This window comes from Malania oleifera, chromosome 2 (assembly GCF_029873635.1).
Source record: "Malania oleifera isolate guangnan ecotype guangnan chromosome 2, ASM2987363v1, whole genome shotgun sequence".
NCBI classification, from domain to species: Eukaryota; Viridiplantae; Streptophyta; class Magnoliopsida; order Santalales; family Ximeniaceae; genus Malania; species Malania oleifera.
In genome coordinates this window covers 23,351,645-23,371,323 of record NC_080418.1, presented here as the reverse complement: position 1 = coordinate 23,371,323, position 19,679 = coordinate 23,351,645, and the positions used below count along the sequence as shown (strand labels likewise).

The window sequence follows — 19,679 nt, the reverse complement described above, 5'->3', positions numbered from 1 at the left end:
AAACAACCAAATTGGGATGCTATTAGTAAGATTTAGCAGTATCTCAAAGGCTCTCCCCAAAAAGGTTTGATGTATAAATGTAATAGAAATTGTGAGATTATGGGATATACTCTAATGTACATTGGGCTAGATCTGTCGATGATTGAAGGTCTATTATTAGATATTATACATTTGTGGAAGGTAATCTTGTGCTGATGGGATGTAGGACTGGACTTTGAAGACAAAAGTTGACACAAACAGTTGATTGGCAAGTTCATCTACTTAACTGTAACTAGATCTTTCATATCTTTTGTAGTGGGGTGGTGAGTTAGTATATGGAAAATCCCAAACAACCAAATTGGGATGCTATTAGTAAGATTTATAGGTATCTCAAAAGCTCTCCCCAAAAAGGTTTGATGTATAAATGTAATAGAAATAGTGCTAATGCGGAATATCGAGCTATGGCTCGTACTGTGGGCAAGCTTATGTGGCTGAAGTCTCTAATGTTAGAGATGGGATTCTTGGTAACGAAGCCAATAGATGTATTATATGTTAGTCGAGCTTTCATTTATCTTGCTAGAAATCCAATGTTTCATGAGAAGACAAAACACATAAATGTTGATTTTCATTTTGTGCGGGATGTTGTGTTAAAGAAGGTCATGAGGACTCCCTTTGTGAAATCTATTGATAAGTTAAACGATGTTTTTATGAAGCCTTTATTTAAGCCCGCCTTGTCCAATGTTTGTTACAAGCTAGGGTTAGGTGATATTTATACACCCCCCGCTTGAGGGGGAGCTTCAGATGAGAATATGTTATTTTAATTGTAGGTGATTCAAGATTTCATATTATAGACCGATCAACTTAGTTTCTAGTGTTCATAAAACAATCACTGACGTGCTAGCTAATAGGTTAAATGTGGTGCTTGATAAGACTATTTCTGAGGCACAAAGTGCATTTGTTGTATAGTAGATAGGCTGAATTTTGGTTGCAAATGAAACTGTTGAGGATATTAGGAAAAGGAAGAAGAAGGGACTTGTTTTTAAGTTGGATTTTGAAAAAGCTGATAGAGTGAGTTAGAATTTTCTTAGCGAGTAGGGGGTTTGGAGAAACATGGCGAAAATGGATGAAAGGGTGCATATCTAATGTGAATTTTTCCCTAATAGTGAATGGTGAGCCTAAATCTTGGTTTAGGGCTACGAGGGGATTTAGACAATGGAATCCTCTTTCTTTGTTTTTGTTTGTGTTAGTGGCGGATGTTTTGAGTAGGTTAGTTGATAGGGCAGTGGATAGAGGTTTAGTGAAAGGTCTTAAAGTGGGCAGGGAGGAGATTATGGTTTCTCACCTTCAATTTGCGTATGATACTATTTTTTTCCTGGAGGACCATAGGTCTTACGTTCTAAATATTGTAGGGCTTCTTCGAAATTTTGAAAGGGTATCAGGGTTAAAGATTAATATAGGAAAGAGTGAAATTGCGGCTATAACATGCTTATAGAAAGTATTAGGGAATTAGCCTTGGAAGTTAGGGGTGAAGAGTTGGTGTAGCCGATGTCCCATTTAGGGGTTCCATTAGGAGGCAATCCTAGAGTAGCTAGTTTTTGGGATCCGGTGGTGGAGAGAGTGTCCAAGTGGTTAGATGGGTAGAAATCAAAGGAGCCCTTTTTCTTGTAGAAGGGAGGATTACTTTAATTCAAGCTTGTCTTTCTAGTATTTTGTTGTATTTTCTATCTATTTCTAAATCCTAATGGGAGTCTCTAGTAAAATGGAGGGGATTATGAGAGATTTTTTGTGATCAGGGGTAGGGGGGGTGGGTTGAAGTATCACTTAGTGAATTGGGAAGTGAGGTGTAGGACTAAAAGAGAGGGTTGTTTGGGTCTTGTAAATTTGGCATCCAAGAAGACAACTCTTTTGGTTAAATGGCTTTGGCTGTTCCTATTAGAGGTTTTCTCCTTATGGCATAAAGCTATCAAAAGTAAATTTGGACTTGATGGGAATGGGTGGAATACTAATTTAGGCTCTAGATGTTCTTCGGAAAGCCCGTGGAAAGCTCTTTCCCAAATTTATCGCCTCTTTATTCCCCCACACCAAATTTTTGATAGGTAAGGGTTGCAACATTTGTTTTTGGAAACATATATGGTTGGGGAATGTTGTTTTGGCTACCAATTTTCCTCACTTATGTTGTATGAGCTCGAGGAAAAATGATCCCATTTCTTCTTTTATTGTAGATTCGGGCGGTCCTCTACCTTCTTGGGATTTTCATTTTAGGAGAGCCTTGAATGATTGGGAAACAATTGAATTATCTTCTTTGTCGTTAAATTGAACAATTGTAGGATGACTTCCAAGGATGATGGTGGATCTTGGTTGTTGGATTCCTCGGGTGTTTTCTTGTGTAAATCTTTCTTTGATTTCTTGGTTGGTACCAACCGTTCCTTTTCACTCTACATAGTAATTTGGAAGGTTAGAATCCCCTATAAAGTCAAAGCGTTTCTTTGGTTGGTTGTGCTTAATAGAATAAATATTAATGACTTGCTCCAAAAGAGGAGACCTTTAAAGGCTCTATCCCATGATATATGTATGCTTTGTTTTGATTGTTTAGAATATGTTTCCTACCTTTTCTTGTGTTACAATTTTGCATGGAAGGTTTGGAATAAGTTATTTAATTATTTTGGAGAAAGCTGGGCTTGTCCGAGAACAATGGAGGAGTTCTTGGCAATATCTTTTGTGGGGTTTGGAAGGAGGAAGGTATTGCTTTATGGAATTCTGCTTTATTTGCAATGCTATGGGGCTTGTGGAAGGAACGTAATTTGTGTATTTTTTCAGGGAAGAAGATTCCATATTGGTTGGTGTGGGAGAAAGTGCTTTTTATGGCTTCTTTGTGGTGTGTGGGCAATAGAAATTTTAAGGGAATGCGTTTGACAGATGTTCAGCAGGATTGTAAGTCCCTTCTAAGGGCATGTTGATTTGCGTTTTTTGTATTCTTTGTGTTTTTTTTTTTTTTTTGTTTTGTTTTTATGGGAATTCTCAAGATTTTGTTAAGGAGATGTCTTATTTGTACATTCTTTCTTTATCTAAGGAATTTCTTTTTCTAAAAAAAAAAAGAAAAAAAAAACGAGGTTGTGTTAATGGGGGTATTTTTGTCATTAAGACTTTCTTATTATTAATAAGATACAAGAGGGTAGACCTAGAGCTGTACATAGACGCCAGGAAACTGCCACTTAGTTCTTTCCTTTCTTTTTCTCTTCTCTTCTCTCCTTCTCTTCTTCTCTCCTCCATCTCTAACTTTACAACAAAAGTGAAGTGCTTTTTCGCTTAGAGGAGCATCAAATTCCTTGGTTATGTGGTTGAACAAGGTCAGATCCAGATGGATATGGAGAAGGTGAGAGCTATTCAAGATTGGAACATCCCAACGACAGTGAAGGAACTGTTTTTCATTCTTAGACATGCCAGCTATAACCAAAAGTTCGTGGATAAGTACCTGAGGAGAACCACCTCATTGACAGAATTTCTGAATAAAGGTCATAGGTGGTACTTGATGGAAGGGTGCAAAGGAGCCCTTGACAACTTGAAGGAAGTTGTGATGTTAGATTCGATACTTGCCCTCTAGATATAATGAAGCCCTTTGAGGTATAGTCAAATGTATGATGGGCATTCTATTGCATGCATAGCCATAAACTTAGTGAAGCTAAGCATAAGTACACAACTCAAGAGAAGGAGATACTAATGGTGATACATTTTCTACGCTTGTCGCGGCATTACATGCTTGGGCCCAAGTTTGTGGTGAAAATTGATAACTCAGTTGTTAGTTATTTCCCTACATAGTGTAAGTTATCCCCCATGTAGGCCCGTCGGCAGGAATTTCAAACCGAGTTTGATTTCTCTTTCAAGCACAAGACAATCACACATGCATTGAGTAGGAAGGCTGAGTTCGTTGGACTACAATTGGTAATACACTTGACAATACATGAGGTTACCATGACAATCCGGGAGTGTATTAAGGAGAACCTTCTCAAAGATCTAGTTGCCTGAAACCTCATGAAGTTGGTGGAAGAGGGCAAACTGCGCTAGTTTTGGATAGAGGTTGGATTGCTGATGTCAGATGGTAATTGGTTCTTTGTGCCTTGAGTTGGTGAGCAAAGGAAGACATTGTTGTGAGAGTTTTATGACACCATATGAGCAGGACAACTAAGATGGCGTCACACTTAGACATTGGTAAGCAGAGGTACTACTGGCCACATGACACCTAAGCTTGTCATGTTACGCCTACTATTAGCCACATGACACCTATACTCAACCATGTCTTTCTGGTAGATGAGACATGTCCAAGTTTTATAACTAGTGCCACATGATCCTTTATAAGGTGTGGAATGTTCGATCTGTGACACCTAGGCTTGTCTTCATTCAATTTTTTTTTGTGTGTGTATGAGTGATAGAATTTTGGCAATGGTGGGGCCATTTGAGAGAGTTGAATGTGTTTGAGGAGTGTTTGAAAAGCGTCCAAGCACAACACTGAGGCTTCTTTATGGAATTGTCAATGCTAGAAAATCTAAGAATGGTTTGAATAATTGGGAGGAAAAATAAGAGCTTTGTACTAGTACAATTATAAAATCGATTGAATGATTTAAATTGTTCTACTGATGCCTAGAAAGAGCACAACTTATGCCTAGAAAGAAAAAAGAAGGCAAAAAAAACAAAACAAAAAAGCCAAAAAAAAAGAAGCAGGAAATACATCATATGTTTTTGGATGATCAAGAGAACAAAATTGCATCATACCAACCATGCATTACCATGCCATCAAGGATTTGTTTGTCTATAACTACACACCATCGTTTTACTCCAAGTGACCAATTGAAGCCCCCCATAACAGCACCAAAGACTGTCCACCAGAACTTTTGTGAATGGATGGACCATGGCGGAGATAACTAGTTAATAAATACAATACTGAACACTAATTTATCTAATCTTTTGTTTCATTCATCTTTGCAATACATGTAATAAGACGGACAGAGAAAATTACCTGCCTCCATGCTTCTGCATTTGGTGCATTCTTATCAGCAAGCATTATAGCATATGGTTTTCTTCTGCATTCGTCAGCAAACTTCTGCCAATATCTCTCTGTTGTAGTGCAAAACCAAAAGTCAATCTTACACTTACATGAGTCAAATAAGGACCCTTTAGCACAACAATATAATTAATGAAGCAGCATTTTAACAAGGCAACTGACCTGGTAAGATATTACACATCTGTATTTGGAATATCCATTTGGATAATTTTAAGATGTTAGGTACCTGTTTACCAAATAAGTAGGATAACATCTCTACTGGCCTCTTGAACCATATTATGTGTGCTGATGTACCATTGACATTCTTCGGAGAAGCTGTACCCATGATGCAGATGCTAATGCTTCCCCAACAATATTTGGACACATGTCTCACTCTCATTATGTTGGAGATGTTAAAATATATTTGTGGCTGTGGATAGAGGTTTGTGAGAGGTACTGAGGTAGGGGCAGAGGGGTGGAAGTGTCTTAGTTATAGGTGATTTTAATAATTATATGGCGTGAGTGGGGATAGTTTTGTCTTCCATGTTTTTTTTAATTATTAATATATAAGAGGGAAGACCTGGAGCTGTGCATAAGGGTTCTAGGAAACTGCTGTCAGTTTTTTCTCTCCTCTTTCTCTTATTCTCTTCTCTTCTCTGGCCCTAACATTACAACAGGGTATCAGAGCACTCATCTCCTCTGAGTGATTTATCTGAGTTGATCTTGGACACTGCTTTCTTCTTTGATAATCTAGGTTGGTTTTTTTGGGGAGTTTTTTTTTTTGGGGGGGGGGGGGGGGGGGGGGCGCGGCATTGTCTTTTCCTGATTGGTACTCAAATCTGATTGGTTGGTTCTGAGATTCTTCTAGGAACAGTCCTCTCTGTTAGGCTGTGCAGCATCCTTGTTGGGATGCTCTGTGTTTGTCTTTGGCTGATGTGAAGTCAGTCAGATACTGGTTCTGGTATTTTGCTGCTGTTTTGATGCTGGGTGTGTTCCACTGGCTGCTATATTGCTTGCAGTCCTATACCAGTTTCAGGTTTGTATCAATTGATCTTCAATGATTATTTTCTGTACTTGCCTGCACTCACTTCTAGTTGCTGCCAAACATAATGCCTGTAGCTGTGACCAGAACATTATAAATTCAGCGTGGTCAAGTAATTCCTCCAAGAACAATATAAATTCAGTTCTGTGATCCTTAGCTGCCTTATAAGGTCCTGGACAATTTAAGGTCTGAAAAGCTGCTTTTTCCATAGTGTGTGCTTCCTGATTTGGCATTGTTGCTGTCTTGTTAAATCCTACTGGTGTGCTGATCAAGGTCTTAATTTCTGTTTCGACTAAAATTTCAAAGATTCAATGGAACAGAAAATTTTATGGAAATTTCGATTTTGATTTTAAAAAATGATCATGGTTTTAAATTGCGGTAGCAGGTAGCATAACATAAAGACAATGGGTGTAGCAGGAAGCAAGAGTACCGGATGTTATACAATACGAAGCAAGTGTAATGGCCGTGAATTTTTTTCAAGCATACACAACATCATGCATATTAGTGTATTTGCATGTTTTAATGTTTTAACTCCTTAGAAGGAGTTTTAGTGTATTTTAGATTATTTAGTTAAACTAAGTTATTTGGTAAGGGCAAGAAATTTACATTTGTTTTAAACCACCATTGATAGAAAATTATGTGTGGGCATGTATTTATACTTTTCTATTATTCTTATGTGTGATAAATTAATTAATAAAACAAAATACATTATATGGTTCATTAATCTATTAAACACATTAGACATATAAATAAGACAAATATACACAATAACTAGAAATGAAAAGAAGGTTGAAATTGAAAAGATAGAACATGAATATCAAATTGCTAATATTATCAAAATAAAATATTTTCTTAAAAAATTAGTTATCAAATTGTTAATTAATGCATCTCTTGTGAGACCCGGAGGCACATATAGTAGTGCAATAGATGTTATGCCTTGGCCAATAGATCTTATGCTAATTGAATTGATGCCTAATAAGCATGGCCATATGGGATTATCAATGAATTTAGACATTAGTTGTTAGTGGATTGGTGGATATCCATAAGATAAAATCCTAAATTCATCAACCGACTCATTTAGAGGTGGATAAAAAAAGGTTAAAAGTTAAAACCATATTTCGCTCATTTAATGTGTGGATTGGTAACGAGTCGGTTTAAGCCGGTTGGATTCGGTTCGGATTAATAGATTTTTATCCATTTTGTCATGTCTAGATTTCGTGATGTGTAAAGATATTGGGAACCCAAAAAAGTTAGGGCAATATATAATGGTTGTGGCCGTTACCCAAAATGAAAATGATAGAAATTAGTAGTGAAACAAGGAATTCTTTACAAAACTTTAGAAACGGTTCTAGACATAATAATGCAAGTTTTAGAACTACTGTATTATAAATTAAATACATGAATGACAGTATGTTGTGTATGCGGTGGAGAAGTTATAACATAATACTTATATTAAACATATTCAATTAATATAAATGAGATTCATAATTCAGTAAAATTTTATTTATTATACAAATAAATAATTTGAAGGGAAGCTTAGGTGCAATGGTAAGGCTGTCGCCATGTGACCTAGAGGTCATGGGTTCGAGGTATGGAAACAACCTCTTGCAAAAATGCAAGGTAAGGATGCGTACTATAGACCCATTGTGGTCCACCCCTTCCCTAGACCTTGCATACGTGGGAACTTTGTACACCGGACTGTCCTTTTTTTTTATATATACAAATAAATAATTTAGGTATAAATAGTTGAATAAAACGTTGTTGCTAATATGTAAGTTTAAAATAATTTCAAAAGCCCTTTTAATAATATTTAGTTTCAATTAAAAAATATATAGATTAAGAAACAAATTTATAAACTTGCTAGAGCTAAAAAAAAAAATGCAAAAAATTTAGGTGATGTAAAATAAAGGACGAGAATGATAATGTCTTAACTAGAGAAGAAGACATAAAAAAGAGGTGGAGAAGATACTTCGATAAGTTGTTTAATAAAAATCGAAATGAAGGATTTAATTTAGAAGTGACAAATGAAGAGAAGACTAAAAATAGGATATTTGTTTGCAAAATTAGAGTCCTTGAAGTTAAGAAGGCGTTAAAAAAGATGAAAAGTGGGAAATCTATAGGACTATATAAAATACGAATTTAAGTTTGGAAATGTTTAGGGATAAAGGAAATATTTGGTTAACTAATCTATTCAACATTATTACGAAAACCAAGAAAATGCTAAAGGAATGGAAGAAAAGTACGTTAATACCTCTATAAAAAAACAAAGGCAATATTCAAAATTGTTATAACTATCGTGGAATTAAGATTATAAGCTATACAATGAAATTTTGAGAAAGGATAATTGAATAAATAATAAGACTAGAAATGAGGATTTTAGAAAATCAATTTGGTTTTGTACTTAGGAGATCAACAACAAAAGCTATTTATCTTTTAAGAAGTTTAATGGAAAAGTTTAGGGATAGAAGAGGGATTTGCATATGGCTTTTATTGACCTAGAGAAATCTTATGATAGAGTACCTAGGGAAGTTCTTTGGTGGGTCTTAAAAAAGAAGGGGGGGGGGGGGTATGTAGTAATTATACAGAGGTCATTAAGGATATTTATGATAGAGTAATGACTAGCGTTAGGAGTGTAGGAGGGGAATCTAGAGATTTCCCAAACATAGTAGCTGTACGTCAAGGTTCTACTGTGAGTCCTTATCATTTTACTTTAGTGATTGATGAACTTACTAGGAATATCCAAAATGAGATCCCTTGGTGTATGTTGTTTGCAGATGATATTGTGTTGATTGATAATAGTAGGAGCATAGTGGAATGTAAACTAGAACTTTGGAGAACCACATTAAAGTCCTAAGATCTTAGGATAAGTAGGAATAAGACAGAATATATGAAATGTAAGTTTAGTAATGCAAGGAGTAGTGAGGAGAGAAGATTAAACTTGATAAATAAGAAATTAATAATACTAATAGATGTAGATATCTTGGTTCTCTTATGCAAGCGGAAGGGGAAATTTAAAGAAGATGTAATACATAAAATTAAAATAGGCAGGTTAAAATGGAGTGCGTTAGGCGTGTTGTGTGATTGCAGAATACCCTTAAAATTAAAAGAAATTTTTTATAAGATGAGTATTAGGCCTGCAGCATGCTATGCTTTATGGTTTAGAATGTTGGGCAACTAAGAAACATGTACAAAAAGTAAAAGTTTCTAAAATGCAAATGTTAAGGTAGCTGAGTGGTTTAACATTATAAGATAAAATAAGAAACGAGCATATACGCAATAATTTAGGCATAGCGGCGGTCAAAGAGAAGATAAAGGAGGGGTGGCTTTTTAGATGGTTTGGGCATTTGAAATGTCGGCCTCAAAAAGCATCTGTGATGAGGAGTGAGTTAGCTATTGTTTCTGTTATGAAAAAGGATAGGGGTAGACCTAAAATAACTTGGTTGAGGTAGAGAGGAAGGATTTAATAGCCCTTAATCTAATAGAAGAAATTGATCGAGTGAATTCGTGAAAAAGGATTCATGTAGCTGACCCCACCTAGTGGGGCTTAAGTTGTGTTATTGTTGTATTGTTGAAGAAACAAATTTCAGTTTGCATTTAAATATCACATTTGAAAGGAAATTTCATTTTGTAGTTAAAATTTCAACAAAGGTCTACAAAAATTTCAAGATTTCGATAAAATTCAAATGATATATTAAAATTTTGATTGAAATTTTGTAAGATGGAAATCAACCACCATTTCAATTTTGAGGTTGATGGAAAGTGGAAATTGTGACAGAAATTTCAATACTTTTTTTTTGCAAATTTAAGACCGCGATACTGATTGCGATAAGGTGGTTATGATGGTCTCTACTAAAAGAGCTTCGTCTGATCTTGTTAATGTACATATTAGAGCCCCTAAATTGGTTAGAACCTGTATTTACTTTTGACCTCAGGAAGTGAGTGTATATTGACGTAAAAAGGTAGTTCAAGTATCTATTGCATTCTCCTCCGTCTATGGACTCAAAGGATTATGAAGATTGAATGAAAGATAATGACATTGCTTGCGTGATTGTGGAAAAGCATGGAGAAAGGAATTGCTACGAATTCAATGTTTTATAGATTAGTCAAGGTCGTATGGGATGATATTCATGAAAGCTTCTTTCAAGATAAAAAAATAAACTCGTGTTTTTGACCTCCACAAGATTTTTTCCAAATACAACCAAGAAGGTAAGTCCATCATTGAGCATTATTGCACTCTAAAGGATATGTGGGAGGAACTCAACCAATTAGCTCCAATATTGATATAATTAACAGACAAAGGGCAGGGTTCTTGGCTGCCAAGTTTAGGTTGAGTCTTGAAATTCAAGCCATTTGTAATCAGATTATTGCTAATGAATCTATACGATCCATGAATGAAGTATACACTAGAGTTCAATAAATCACAAGGATGGATGACCCAAATGAGCATGTGACTAATCTAGAGAAACATCATTAGTAGAAAAAGCAGTGTGACGAGAACAACAGCACCATCTAAATAGTTTAAGCTATCCTTCTCAAACCTTCCTCCAATCTTCTTTTTTGTCTAGATATCCTGAATAACATAATGAGAAGGAAGGAATGTTGCAAAACAGTTATAAGATAATAGTTAATAGACTAACTAATAACAAGTTCAAAGAGCAAAGAGAAACAGAAGGAAATGAAAGAATATAAACCAGAGTAAAATAAATTAGGACTACCTGTTATAGAAGGATGCACCAGAATCAATAACCTGGGGTGAGGTGGATGAAGAGGCAACCACGGTCTTAAATTTCCATGAAATTGTTTAAATTTCAGTCAAATTTTCCGATTTTGGTCACCCTCAAAATAGAAATGGCAGTTGATTTCTGTTTTTTACATAATTTCCATTGAAATTTCAATGAATCATCCAAAATTTATCGAAATCTCAAAATTTTAGCAAAAAATTTTGAAATTTTAACTATAAAATGAAATTTCCTCAAAATTCAAATGAGAGGTTTTTGAGCGAAGTGAAATTCCTCTATTAATTTGTTTTATTTTTTTTATTGAAACAAAACGATTATTACGAGGGCTTTTGAAATTACTTGTATAATAAATATATTCAAATGCTTTATGAATTTCATTTGTATTAACTGAGAATATGTTTAATGCACATTATTTTATAAATATATTTGATAGACATATTATATTACAACTTTTCCATCTCATATACAACATAGATGCATTTAACTTGAAATATATTAGTACTAAAACTTATATAATTATTTCTATTAAACCATTTCTAAAGTTTCACAAAAGAATTCCATGATTTACTACTAATTTCCATTATTTTTTCAGATCGAAATCGAAATTGACATCGAAATCAAAATTTCCATACTGTTGAAGCTTCGAAATTTGAGCCAAAATGGAAATTTAAGACCTTGGAGGCAAGAAGCCCAGCTGTACTAGGCCACAATAGCATTAGATGTTGAATATTGAGTTTGAAGATGTTGTACCATGTGGACAAGATTATTATACTCCTCTTGGGACATAGTAGATGATGTACTTGACTCTCTAGTGGGAAGAGGCCACATGCATTTGAAGTGTCAACACTAGAATCACCCTTACCAAGAGTCTTCCTTGCCGTAGTGTGTGCAAATGTGAGAATTGCCATGTCAAACTCCTTGTCTTGATATGCTACCTTTGCCATGACCACCTTCGAAACCCCATCCTTGTCCTCCAATACTTCCCATACCACGGCTGGAGGCAGTGCTAACAATATCTGAATAACCATGGAAAGGAGCTTAAAAAGAAGACTAAGATCCATCTTTGGTGATCCATTGGATTCTAGCATGTGCTTCATTCCAGGGGGATGGTGATCTAGGGCTTGGTAATGTGGTTTCTAAAAACACCTCTCTAATTGGAAAGTGGTTATGGAGGTTCCACATAGAGTCCAATTCCTTATGGCATCAATTTATTAAAAGTATGAAATTCATTGAAATGAGTGGGATACTAAAGGACATGGTATTAACAATGTGAGCCCATGGAAGTTTGTTTCCTAGTTAGCTTGTGTTTTCTTTCCTCTTTACTTTTTTTTTTAAGTGGGCAATGGCAAGAAAATTCATTGTTTTGGAGGATATTTGAGTCATAGAGACTTCATTAGAGATGTTGGTTCCATGGTTGTTTAGAAGTTCCTTTCAAGACATGCTTGCTACAGATAAGGAGATCCTATAAGGCTCTAAGCCCAAATGTTTGTACGCTATGGTATGAGGCAAACAAGACTAATGTTCATATTTTTCTTCAGTGCTGAGTGGCGAGGTATTTTTGGAACATTTTGTTTTCCTGTTATTGCGGCAATTGGTTGGACCTACAAAATGTCTATAGAAGAGGGAGATTTTGGGGTTCTGAGAAAAGTAGAAGAGGGAGGTATTTATGAACTTGTGCAGCGTATGTCATTTTGTGGATTTTATGGCTTGAGAGGGAATTAAGAATTTCCAAAGATCAGAAGACTTCTCCAATTTTTCTTTGGAAGAAAGTTTTTTTTTTTTTTTTTTGCTTTTTTCTGGGCACATTCCTTCGGGATTTTTGGGGGGTTGTTGTTGCTGTTTGATCTTGAAACAGATTAAGGCAGCACTGTTGTAATTATTTTTGGTCTTTGGGGAGGATGCCTTTTCCTCCATATCTTGTACATTTTAATCTTTAATTGAATTTTTTTTTCTATTTAAAGAATCAAATGAAAAAAATCTTACTGCTAATCAATTGTGACCGTCATTAAATAATATATTGCAAAACTAAGGCTGAGTGCACCATGGAAGGAATTCTAAAACTTCCCAATGATGCTAAATATGCATCATTCAGAAAATGTCACAATGACTACCAGAAAGTATCTCATACCTTTGACATTATCACCCATCACACAATCAATGGGTCGATCATCTCCAAGTCCCCCAGGGGCATTTAATATTTCCCTGCAAAGTCCAGACTTAGTACTACCTGGTATGCCTGAAAGTAGTAGAATGCGTATATGATAGGTTCAGTCTAATAAACATTTCAAAAGAAAAAAATTTCAGGAAAACAAAAGCAGCCAAACCAAAATAATTGGCTCACAAAGAAGAGATAGAAAAAGAGAATTATAGAAATTTGAAGCAGCATAACAAGAAAAAGATAAATATGGATAAATTGATGAAAGGAAGCCAAGCACATATGTCTGGTCACATAAAATGCGGCTACCTTTCATAGTCCAAGAAAACTTGCTAATTACAAGGACATACTAGTGCAAGGGCTGATTCACATATTCCAACATAACAAGATCATGGTTGGTCAAACATAGTTTACCAGGGTAAAAGCACAAAACTTTTATTCCAAGACAGTAGTACCTAGATCAAAATTTTCAAATAAGAGTAAAATTTTAGTCTTCAAAATTTAATTTACCCTCTGGGAGGAGAATATATTCTTGCCTTGATCTAGTGGATGACCAATCAATCCTTGCCATCCTTTCTACCCGCTGCATCTAATGCAAAGAACAATCCTACTCATCAACCTTAGCTCACTCATTCATGATACTTGCTGAATGAACTCAAATATCATGTTATTCAACTTTTATTTTAGTGTTGATTGCTTGTAAAGGGTGACATAAATATATCAATCTGTATATGATTCATCCATATAGGTCCTTCGTAAAAAATTTCTCATGTTTACTGTTTTAGAATTTTGTTTTCTTGATAGGCAAAGAGAAAAACACAAAGGAGACCTAGTGGATGCAGTCCAAATACAAAACGAAAAATCAGAGAGATAGAGAGAATCAACAAACCTAAGGCATCCTAAGCATTAAAAAATGCTGCCTACTCTTAAACAAAAAATACGAAGTTTTAAACCATATGTAGAACATTTTTCCACAAAAGCTTCCCAAATCATATCAAAGTTCAATATGTTCCTACCATGCCAATAAGAAGTGTCACATGCTTCCATTTTTCCAATATATGGGATATAAACTGAAACATACAGCAACATGCAATTGCAAAAGGCTCATCACTATCCATGAATTCAAATTAAATTTTCTTGCCATTCAATTCAAGTAAAAAAGTTTAACATTCCTCAACATCGATACCCTTGAAAATCTTGGGCTTGCAATTTAAAAGAGGAAAATATATTACCTTTACAATGAAATGATTGTCTTGCCTTTATCATCTGGATACTCATCATACTTCATTCTTCCATGTTTAAATTTCACAAAAGACTAAAATAAAATTTATATTGGCTCTTCATCACAGATAGGTGGAAGATCCCAATTAATTTTAGGGATCTTTTCCTCACAATTCAAGTGGAAGAACTCTAGAATTTCTTCTTCTTGAGTTACCAAAATCATTCCCATGAATTGACATTGCTTGCACAAGCCCTATGCCATTAAATATGAATGATAATTGTCTTAACTTATGCACAAATTTTGTTATTCAACCCTCACAATATCACCCATCATTGGATTTCTATGCTGGTCTCCACCTCTTCTTGCCACTAGGGAAGAAGATGGAGGAAGCTAGCCAAGAGCAAAAGGTCATGAGGTAGCACCTTAGTTGTACAGATTTGAGTTCACTACGTAAATATGTAATAGTTTAAGGGTATACTTGCAGTAAGACTCCTCTAACTTCTTGATTTTCCTCATCTCACTAGTAATGGAACAAAAAATTTTGAAATAGAACTAGTGAGTCCACGTCTTGCACATTTACCTACTCATTGCATGAAACCCCCCCAAAAAAAAAAAAAAAAAAAAGAGAGAACTGTGCATGATTACTTGTTTTTTAAATAACAGCTCATTCATTCTATAATACAATTAGACACATTTATTGTGTGGTTATCTAACATGGTACCATAGCTGGTTACTAGAAAATCCTGGATTCCAATCTTGTTGCCCAATTTTATTGGTGGTGTTGAAGAAATTATTGTATTCTTTGTTGCCCAAGCACCACGTGAGGCTAGTAATTCGAAGCAAACTTGGTTGCTTATTAATTTGTGCATCAGAGCTAGGTTTAGTTATAATGAGCGATAACAAAAGGATGGACAAGAATACAAAAACATAGCACATTAAGGCGCTTGAGGTTAAAGTTGTTGAAGTCCATGCTTTGGTGGCAAAACTTTCTTCTTCTAAAAGTGCACCAGAGCTTGAGGCCATTCAAAGGAACAATAGAGGAGACAAAGTGTGTCGAAGCCCTGGAGGTAAAAGTTGTTGAGTTAGAATGCATCATGCTTTGAGAAGTGTTGAATGAGTAAATGCAATTAAGGCATGAGCTAGTGCTTTGCCTACGTAATTTCCATTAAGAAAAGGCCAATAGAGCTTGAGGTCATTCATGGGAAACTTTTTTATAATTTCCACCTGCTCATCAGCAATATGAAGGCATCTATAATTTCATTTAGCGAGATGCTGAAAGAAGATGGAGAGATTGTGGACATCATAGCCCACCTCCAAAGCCAAATGCAAATGTTGAATGTCAAGTTGAACGTCGCGGTGTAGATAGCTAACGATTTGACGACTAGTGCATTTAAGACAAAGGGGTGCCCCAGATGTTAAAGAAGTAGGATAGTTTCATATTTGAGCTTTGAACATTACTTTAAAGTGGTTAGAACCCAAAAACACACACACACACACACACACACACACACACACACACACACAAATGAGTAAAAAATTACAACTCAAAAATGATGCAGAATTAAACATGAATGTATTCATAATAAGTGTTGTATTAAGACTTGGGGAATGACTTGCATGATAACTCCTCAGTTCTACTCGAAGAAAGTGGAGTATGCAGCCCATAAAAAAATGGCCCAATTCAAGAATATTTGAGAGAATTCACAAACTTGATGCTTGATAGTAAAGATATGAATAAAACCAATCTACTATTCAGTTTCTTTCTAAAGCTGAAGGCCTGGCCTACAAGGATCTCTCCTCTACTTTTACTACTGCAAAATCGTAAGATGAATATTATTAAAATGAATCAAGACTTAAAAAGATCGCTAAACCTATGAGTGGGCAAGCCATGTGAAAACCCTTCAATCATACGAAAGAAAGAAAGCTCTTCAACTTCAGGGATGCTTTAGGGTTCAAACCAGAGCCCATTGAGGATAGAAGTGCTGCCTACTACTTCCTTTGTCATAGTGTCATGAGGTATGCAAGAAAGCTTTGAACACCCTAATGGCATTTCAACACAAAAAAGGAATTTGTACAAAACGCGAGGCACAAAAACAAACATAGTGGGGACTCTTAGGATTTCTAGGAGACATGAAAAGACAATTCAATGTGGCTAAGAACCAAGAAAAGGGCTTACTATATACTGGAAGCCTTTCAAATGAGAGAAGTGCAAAAACCACGATTTGACATAGGTGCCACTATCAACTTTGTGGCAAATGTAGACGACCAATAATTGAAACTATTTGTGGAGATGCCACAATGGTGAATTGCCAATTGAGAGCTTGGATGAGACATGTTGACTTCATAATGGCTCCCCTAGACAATGTCAATGTCAAGTTGATATGGGCGTTCTTGAGGTAATCTAAGCAATTTCAGCGTGGGCGGCCAACCATCTCTCAATCCTAGGAGTTAAGACATATGTCATGCTCACAACCTTAAGTACGATATACAAAAAGAAACCCCTTCCAAATCTTTGAAGAAGGGAACTAACGTATGTTATACATTCCTTGCATATTTCACTTTCATCATTTTTCCACAATTCAATTCTCATATCATAACACATTTCGGTATCACATATTTCACAGGATAATTCATTTAACCCAATTTAAACATTCCTCAATATAATTCATATGCCACACAAATTTCATTTGATATTTATATCATAAATAAAGTTTAGGTAAAATATCATACACCATTTTCACATATTTCTCAACCCATAATTTCCATAAAAAGACGGCTATAATTTATTTCCCTTACTTGGCTTATTGAGATGCTCACAATTTAATCCAAACCTACGCCTATGGTGTTCCCAGCTCAACCTCCTAAAATTTACATTTTCCCAAAAAAACTCCAGTATTATTCCATCTAGTACTTTTCTTCAGTTCGGAAATATCCAATAACCTATAAAACTTAAAATAACCAACTTACCCCGATTTTGGGATGGTGCCCAAATGCTCCAAATCAAAATTTTGATCCAGCAATATTGTAGAGAATCTTCCCAGGAGTAACGTGGCGGCTTCCGATCGTCAAACTGGCCAGAATTGAAGCTGAAATTGAAGAGAGAAGGTGAGGGAGACTAATTTTTAGAGAGAGAGAGAGAATTTGCATGCGTTTTGTTCACCGGAAATGTGATTTGGGCATATTTGTAGAGTGTTGTCCACGTGGCCTCGTCAAGAGCCACGACCACTCATCGACGAGTCCAAGAAGGGAGTTCGTCGACGAGCCTGAATGTCCTGAAATCACCCCTCTCGGTAACTTTTCGTCGACGAGACATATATCCTCGTCGACGTGTTCGAGAAGGCTACTCGTCGACAAATATTCTGTGTTTGTTGACAAGACCCTGCTAAACCCCCTTGGAAAAATCATTTTTCTCTGTTTTCCTTTATTATTTAATTGCTATAATTCTCCAGGTCTCTACATTCATAGCCCAATAGCTTAACGACCCACTTCTGTTTTTCTATGAAAGAGATTTGTTGCTCCAAAAAATACTTTAGGCACTTGTAATCAATTTCGATTTGGAAACGCTAGGTAATTAAATATGGTCTCCAATTTGTAATTGCATGCGCAATGGCTAGCATCTTTTTGTCATAGTAGACATGCTAGTGTGGGATGGAGAAAGAGCTTTATTGGTAAAAGCAATGGGGCATCTATCTTGCACTAAAACTACACCAATGCCAACTCCTGATGGATCAGACTCAATGATGAACACCTTGCTGGAATCTAGCAAGGGAAAAACTGCTATGGTGGACAGCTAGTGGAGCATTAATCTTTCCATAATCCTTGACAAACTTGCAGTAGTAACCAGTCGACCCCAAGATCCTCACAACATTTTGATTGTTTGTGGAATAAGCCAGTCTATCATCACTTGTACTTTAGAAAGATCAACTGATTGAAACACCTTATTGGGAAGCAATATGCCCAAGGTATTGCACACACAGTCAAGCAAAGCTACATTTAGATTTCTTGACAAACAAATGATGCTCACAAAGAGTGATCAATACAATTTGCAATGAGATAAATGATCTTTAAGTGATGTGCTATATATCAGGATATCATAAAAAAATATTAGAATAAACTTACATGGGTAAGGTTTGAAAATGTCATCATGAGACTTTGGTAGGTGAAAGACGTGTTGATTAACGCAAAAGGAATATCCAAGGACTCGTAATGGTTCTCATGAGTTGTAAATGCAATCTTTTGAATGTCATCCTTATGTACTCGAATATGGTGATAGCCTAGTCTCAAGTCGAGTTTGGTGAACAGATGGGTACCTTCCCAACTCATGTGACAACACATCCCCAACAAGGATAGGATATTTCTCCTTCAGAGTGTACTTGTTTAATGCTCAATAATCAACATAAATCTGCCAAGAACCATCCTTCTTCTTCACCAATAAGATATGAGAAGGATATGGACTGACACTTGGTTAAATTATGCCAGCATATAACATTTCTTTCACATCTTTTCTATTTCTGCTTTTTGAAAATGAGGATAGCGACATAGACGTACCTTAATAGGGAGACTACTTGGCAATAAAGGAATGTGGTGATCATTTTTTCGCTAAGGTGGCAACCCTAGGGCTCCACAAACAAGTTAAAATATTATAAAATAAGAGATTCTAGCCCTTTATCCTGAACAAATTGATGTTGTAACTCCTCTGGTGCTCAAAGTTTACCAGCCAGCCATGCTGCTCCTTAAGGAACTTCTCCATATGATGGTTTGAAATTGCAGTGACATTTCCACAACATTTGCCTTTAAGAGTCAAATCTTTTCCTATTCATAGTGAACTTCATAACCAGTTTAGAAAAATTCCAAGCTATATCACCTAAAGTTCGTAATCATTGAATATCCAAAACCACTTCATAGTCTTCCAGTGAGAGCAAAAATAAATCAACATACAACTCATTATTTTGCATAGTAAGTTTAACCTTAGGAAACTTGCTTTGACATGTCAAGGTCCTTCCAACTACAAAATTCACTTTAAACTTTCTGTATCAATAAAGATAGTGATATGTTGGTGTTTTGAGAAGCCACTAATTTTCACGGTTCAAAGGTTATCACACCCAGCTAAAGCATGAACTGAAAAAGTAATAGATTCTTCATTATCATTAGATTTTGTACTTCCTAATTTGAATCAGCATAGTCATCCTCAACCTCTTCTGGCTCCACTAGTTTAATCATAAAAAATTGTCCCTTTTTGCAAAATTATCCCCTATGCGACTTCTCATCACAACGCTAGCACAAGCCATTTGTTGTTCGCTTTTTAAGTTCCTCTAGAGTCAATTGTTTGCTAGGAGGATTGCAAGGAGCAGGCGGTGTGATAGTGCTGCTAACATTTTGCTTGCTAATGGTCTTGTTGGAGCAACATCGTTCTTCTCCCAGCTTGTCTTATTATAACCGTGCAAAGGAAATTGCGGTGGTCATATTCCGTGGCCAACACACTTTGACCTCATATTGAATGTCAGGTA

General features: G+C 35.8%; 1 protein-coding gene across 1 annotated transcript in view; it reads right to left on the bottom strand.

Annotated features, from left to right (window-relative positions):
• LOC131149844 (tRNA ligase 1-like) overlaps nucleotides 1–19,679 on the bottom strand; it is a 160,916-nt gene that overhangs the window by 45,460 nt on the left and 95,777 nt on the right. The window contains exons 18-19 of the mRNA XM_058100609.1: nucleotides 12,924–13,031; nucleotides 4,991–5,088 (exon numbers count right to left, since the gene is read on the bottom strand). Coding sequence (XP_057956592.1) covers nucleotides 4,991–5,088; nucleotides 12,924–13,031 — 206 coding nt within the window. The remainder of the gene's footprint in view (nucleotides 1–4,990; nucleotides 5,089–12,923; nucleotides 13,032–19,679) is intronic.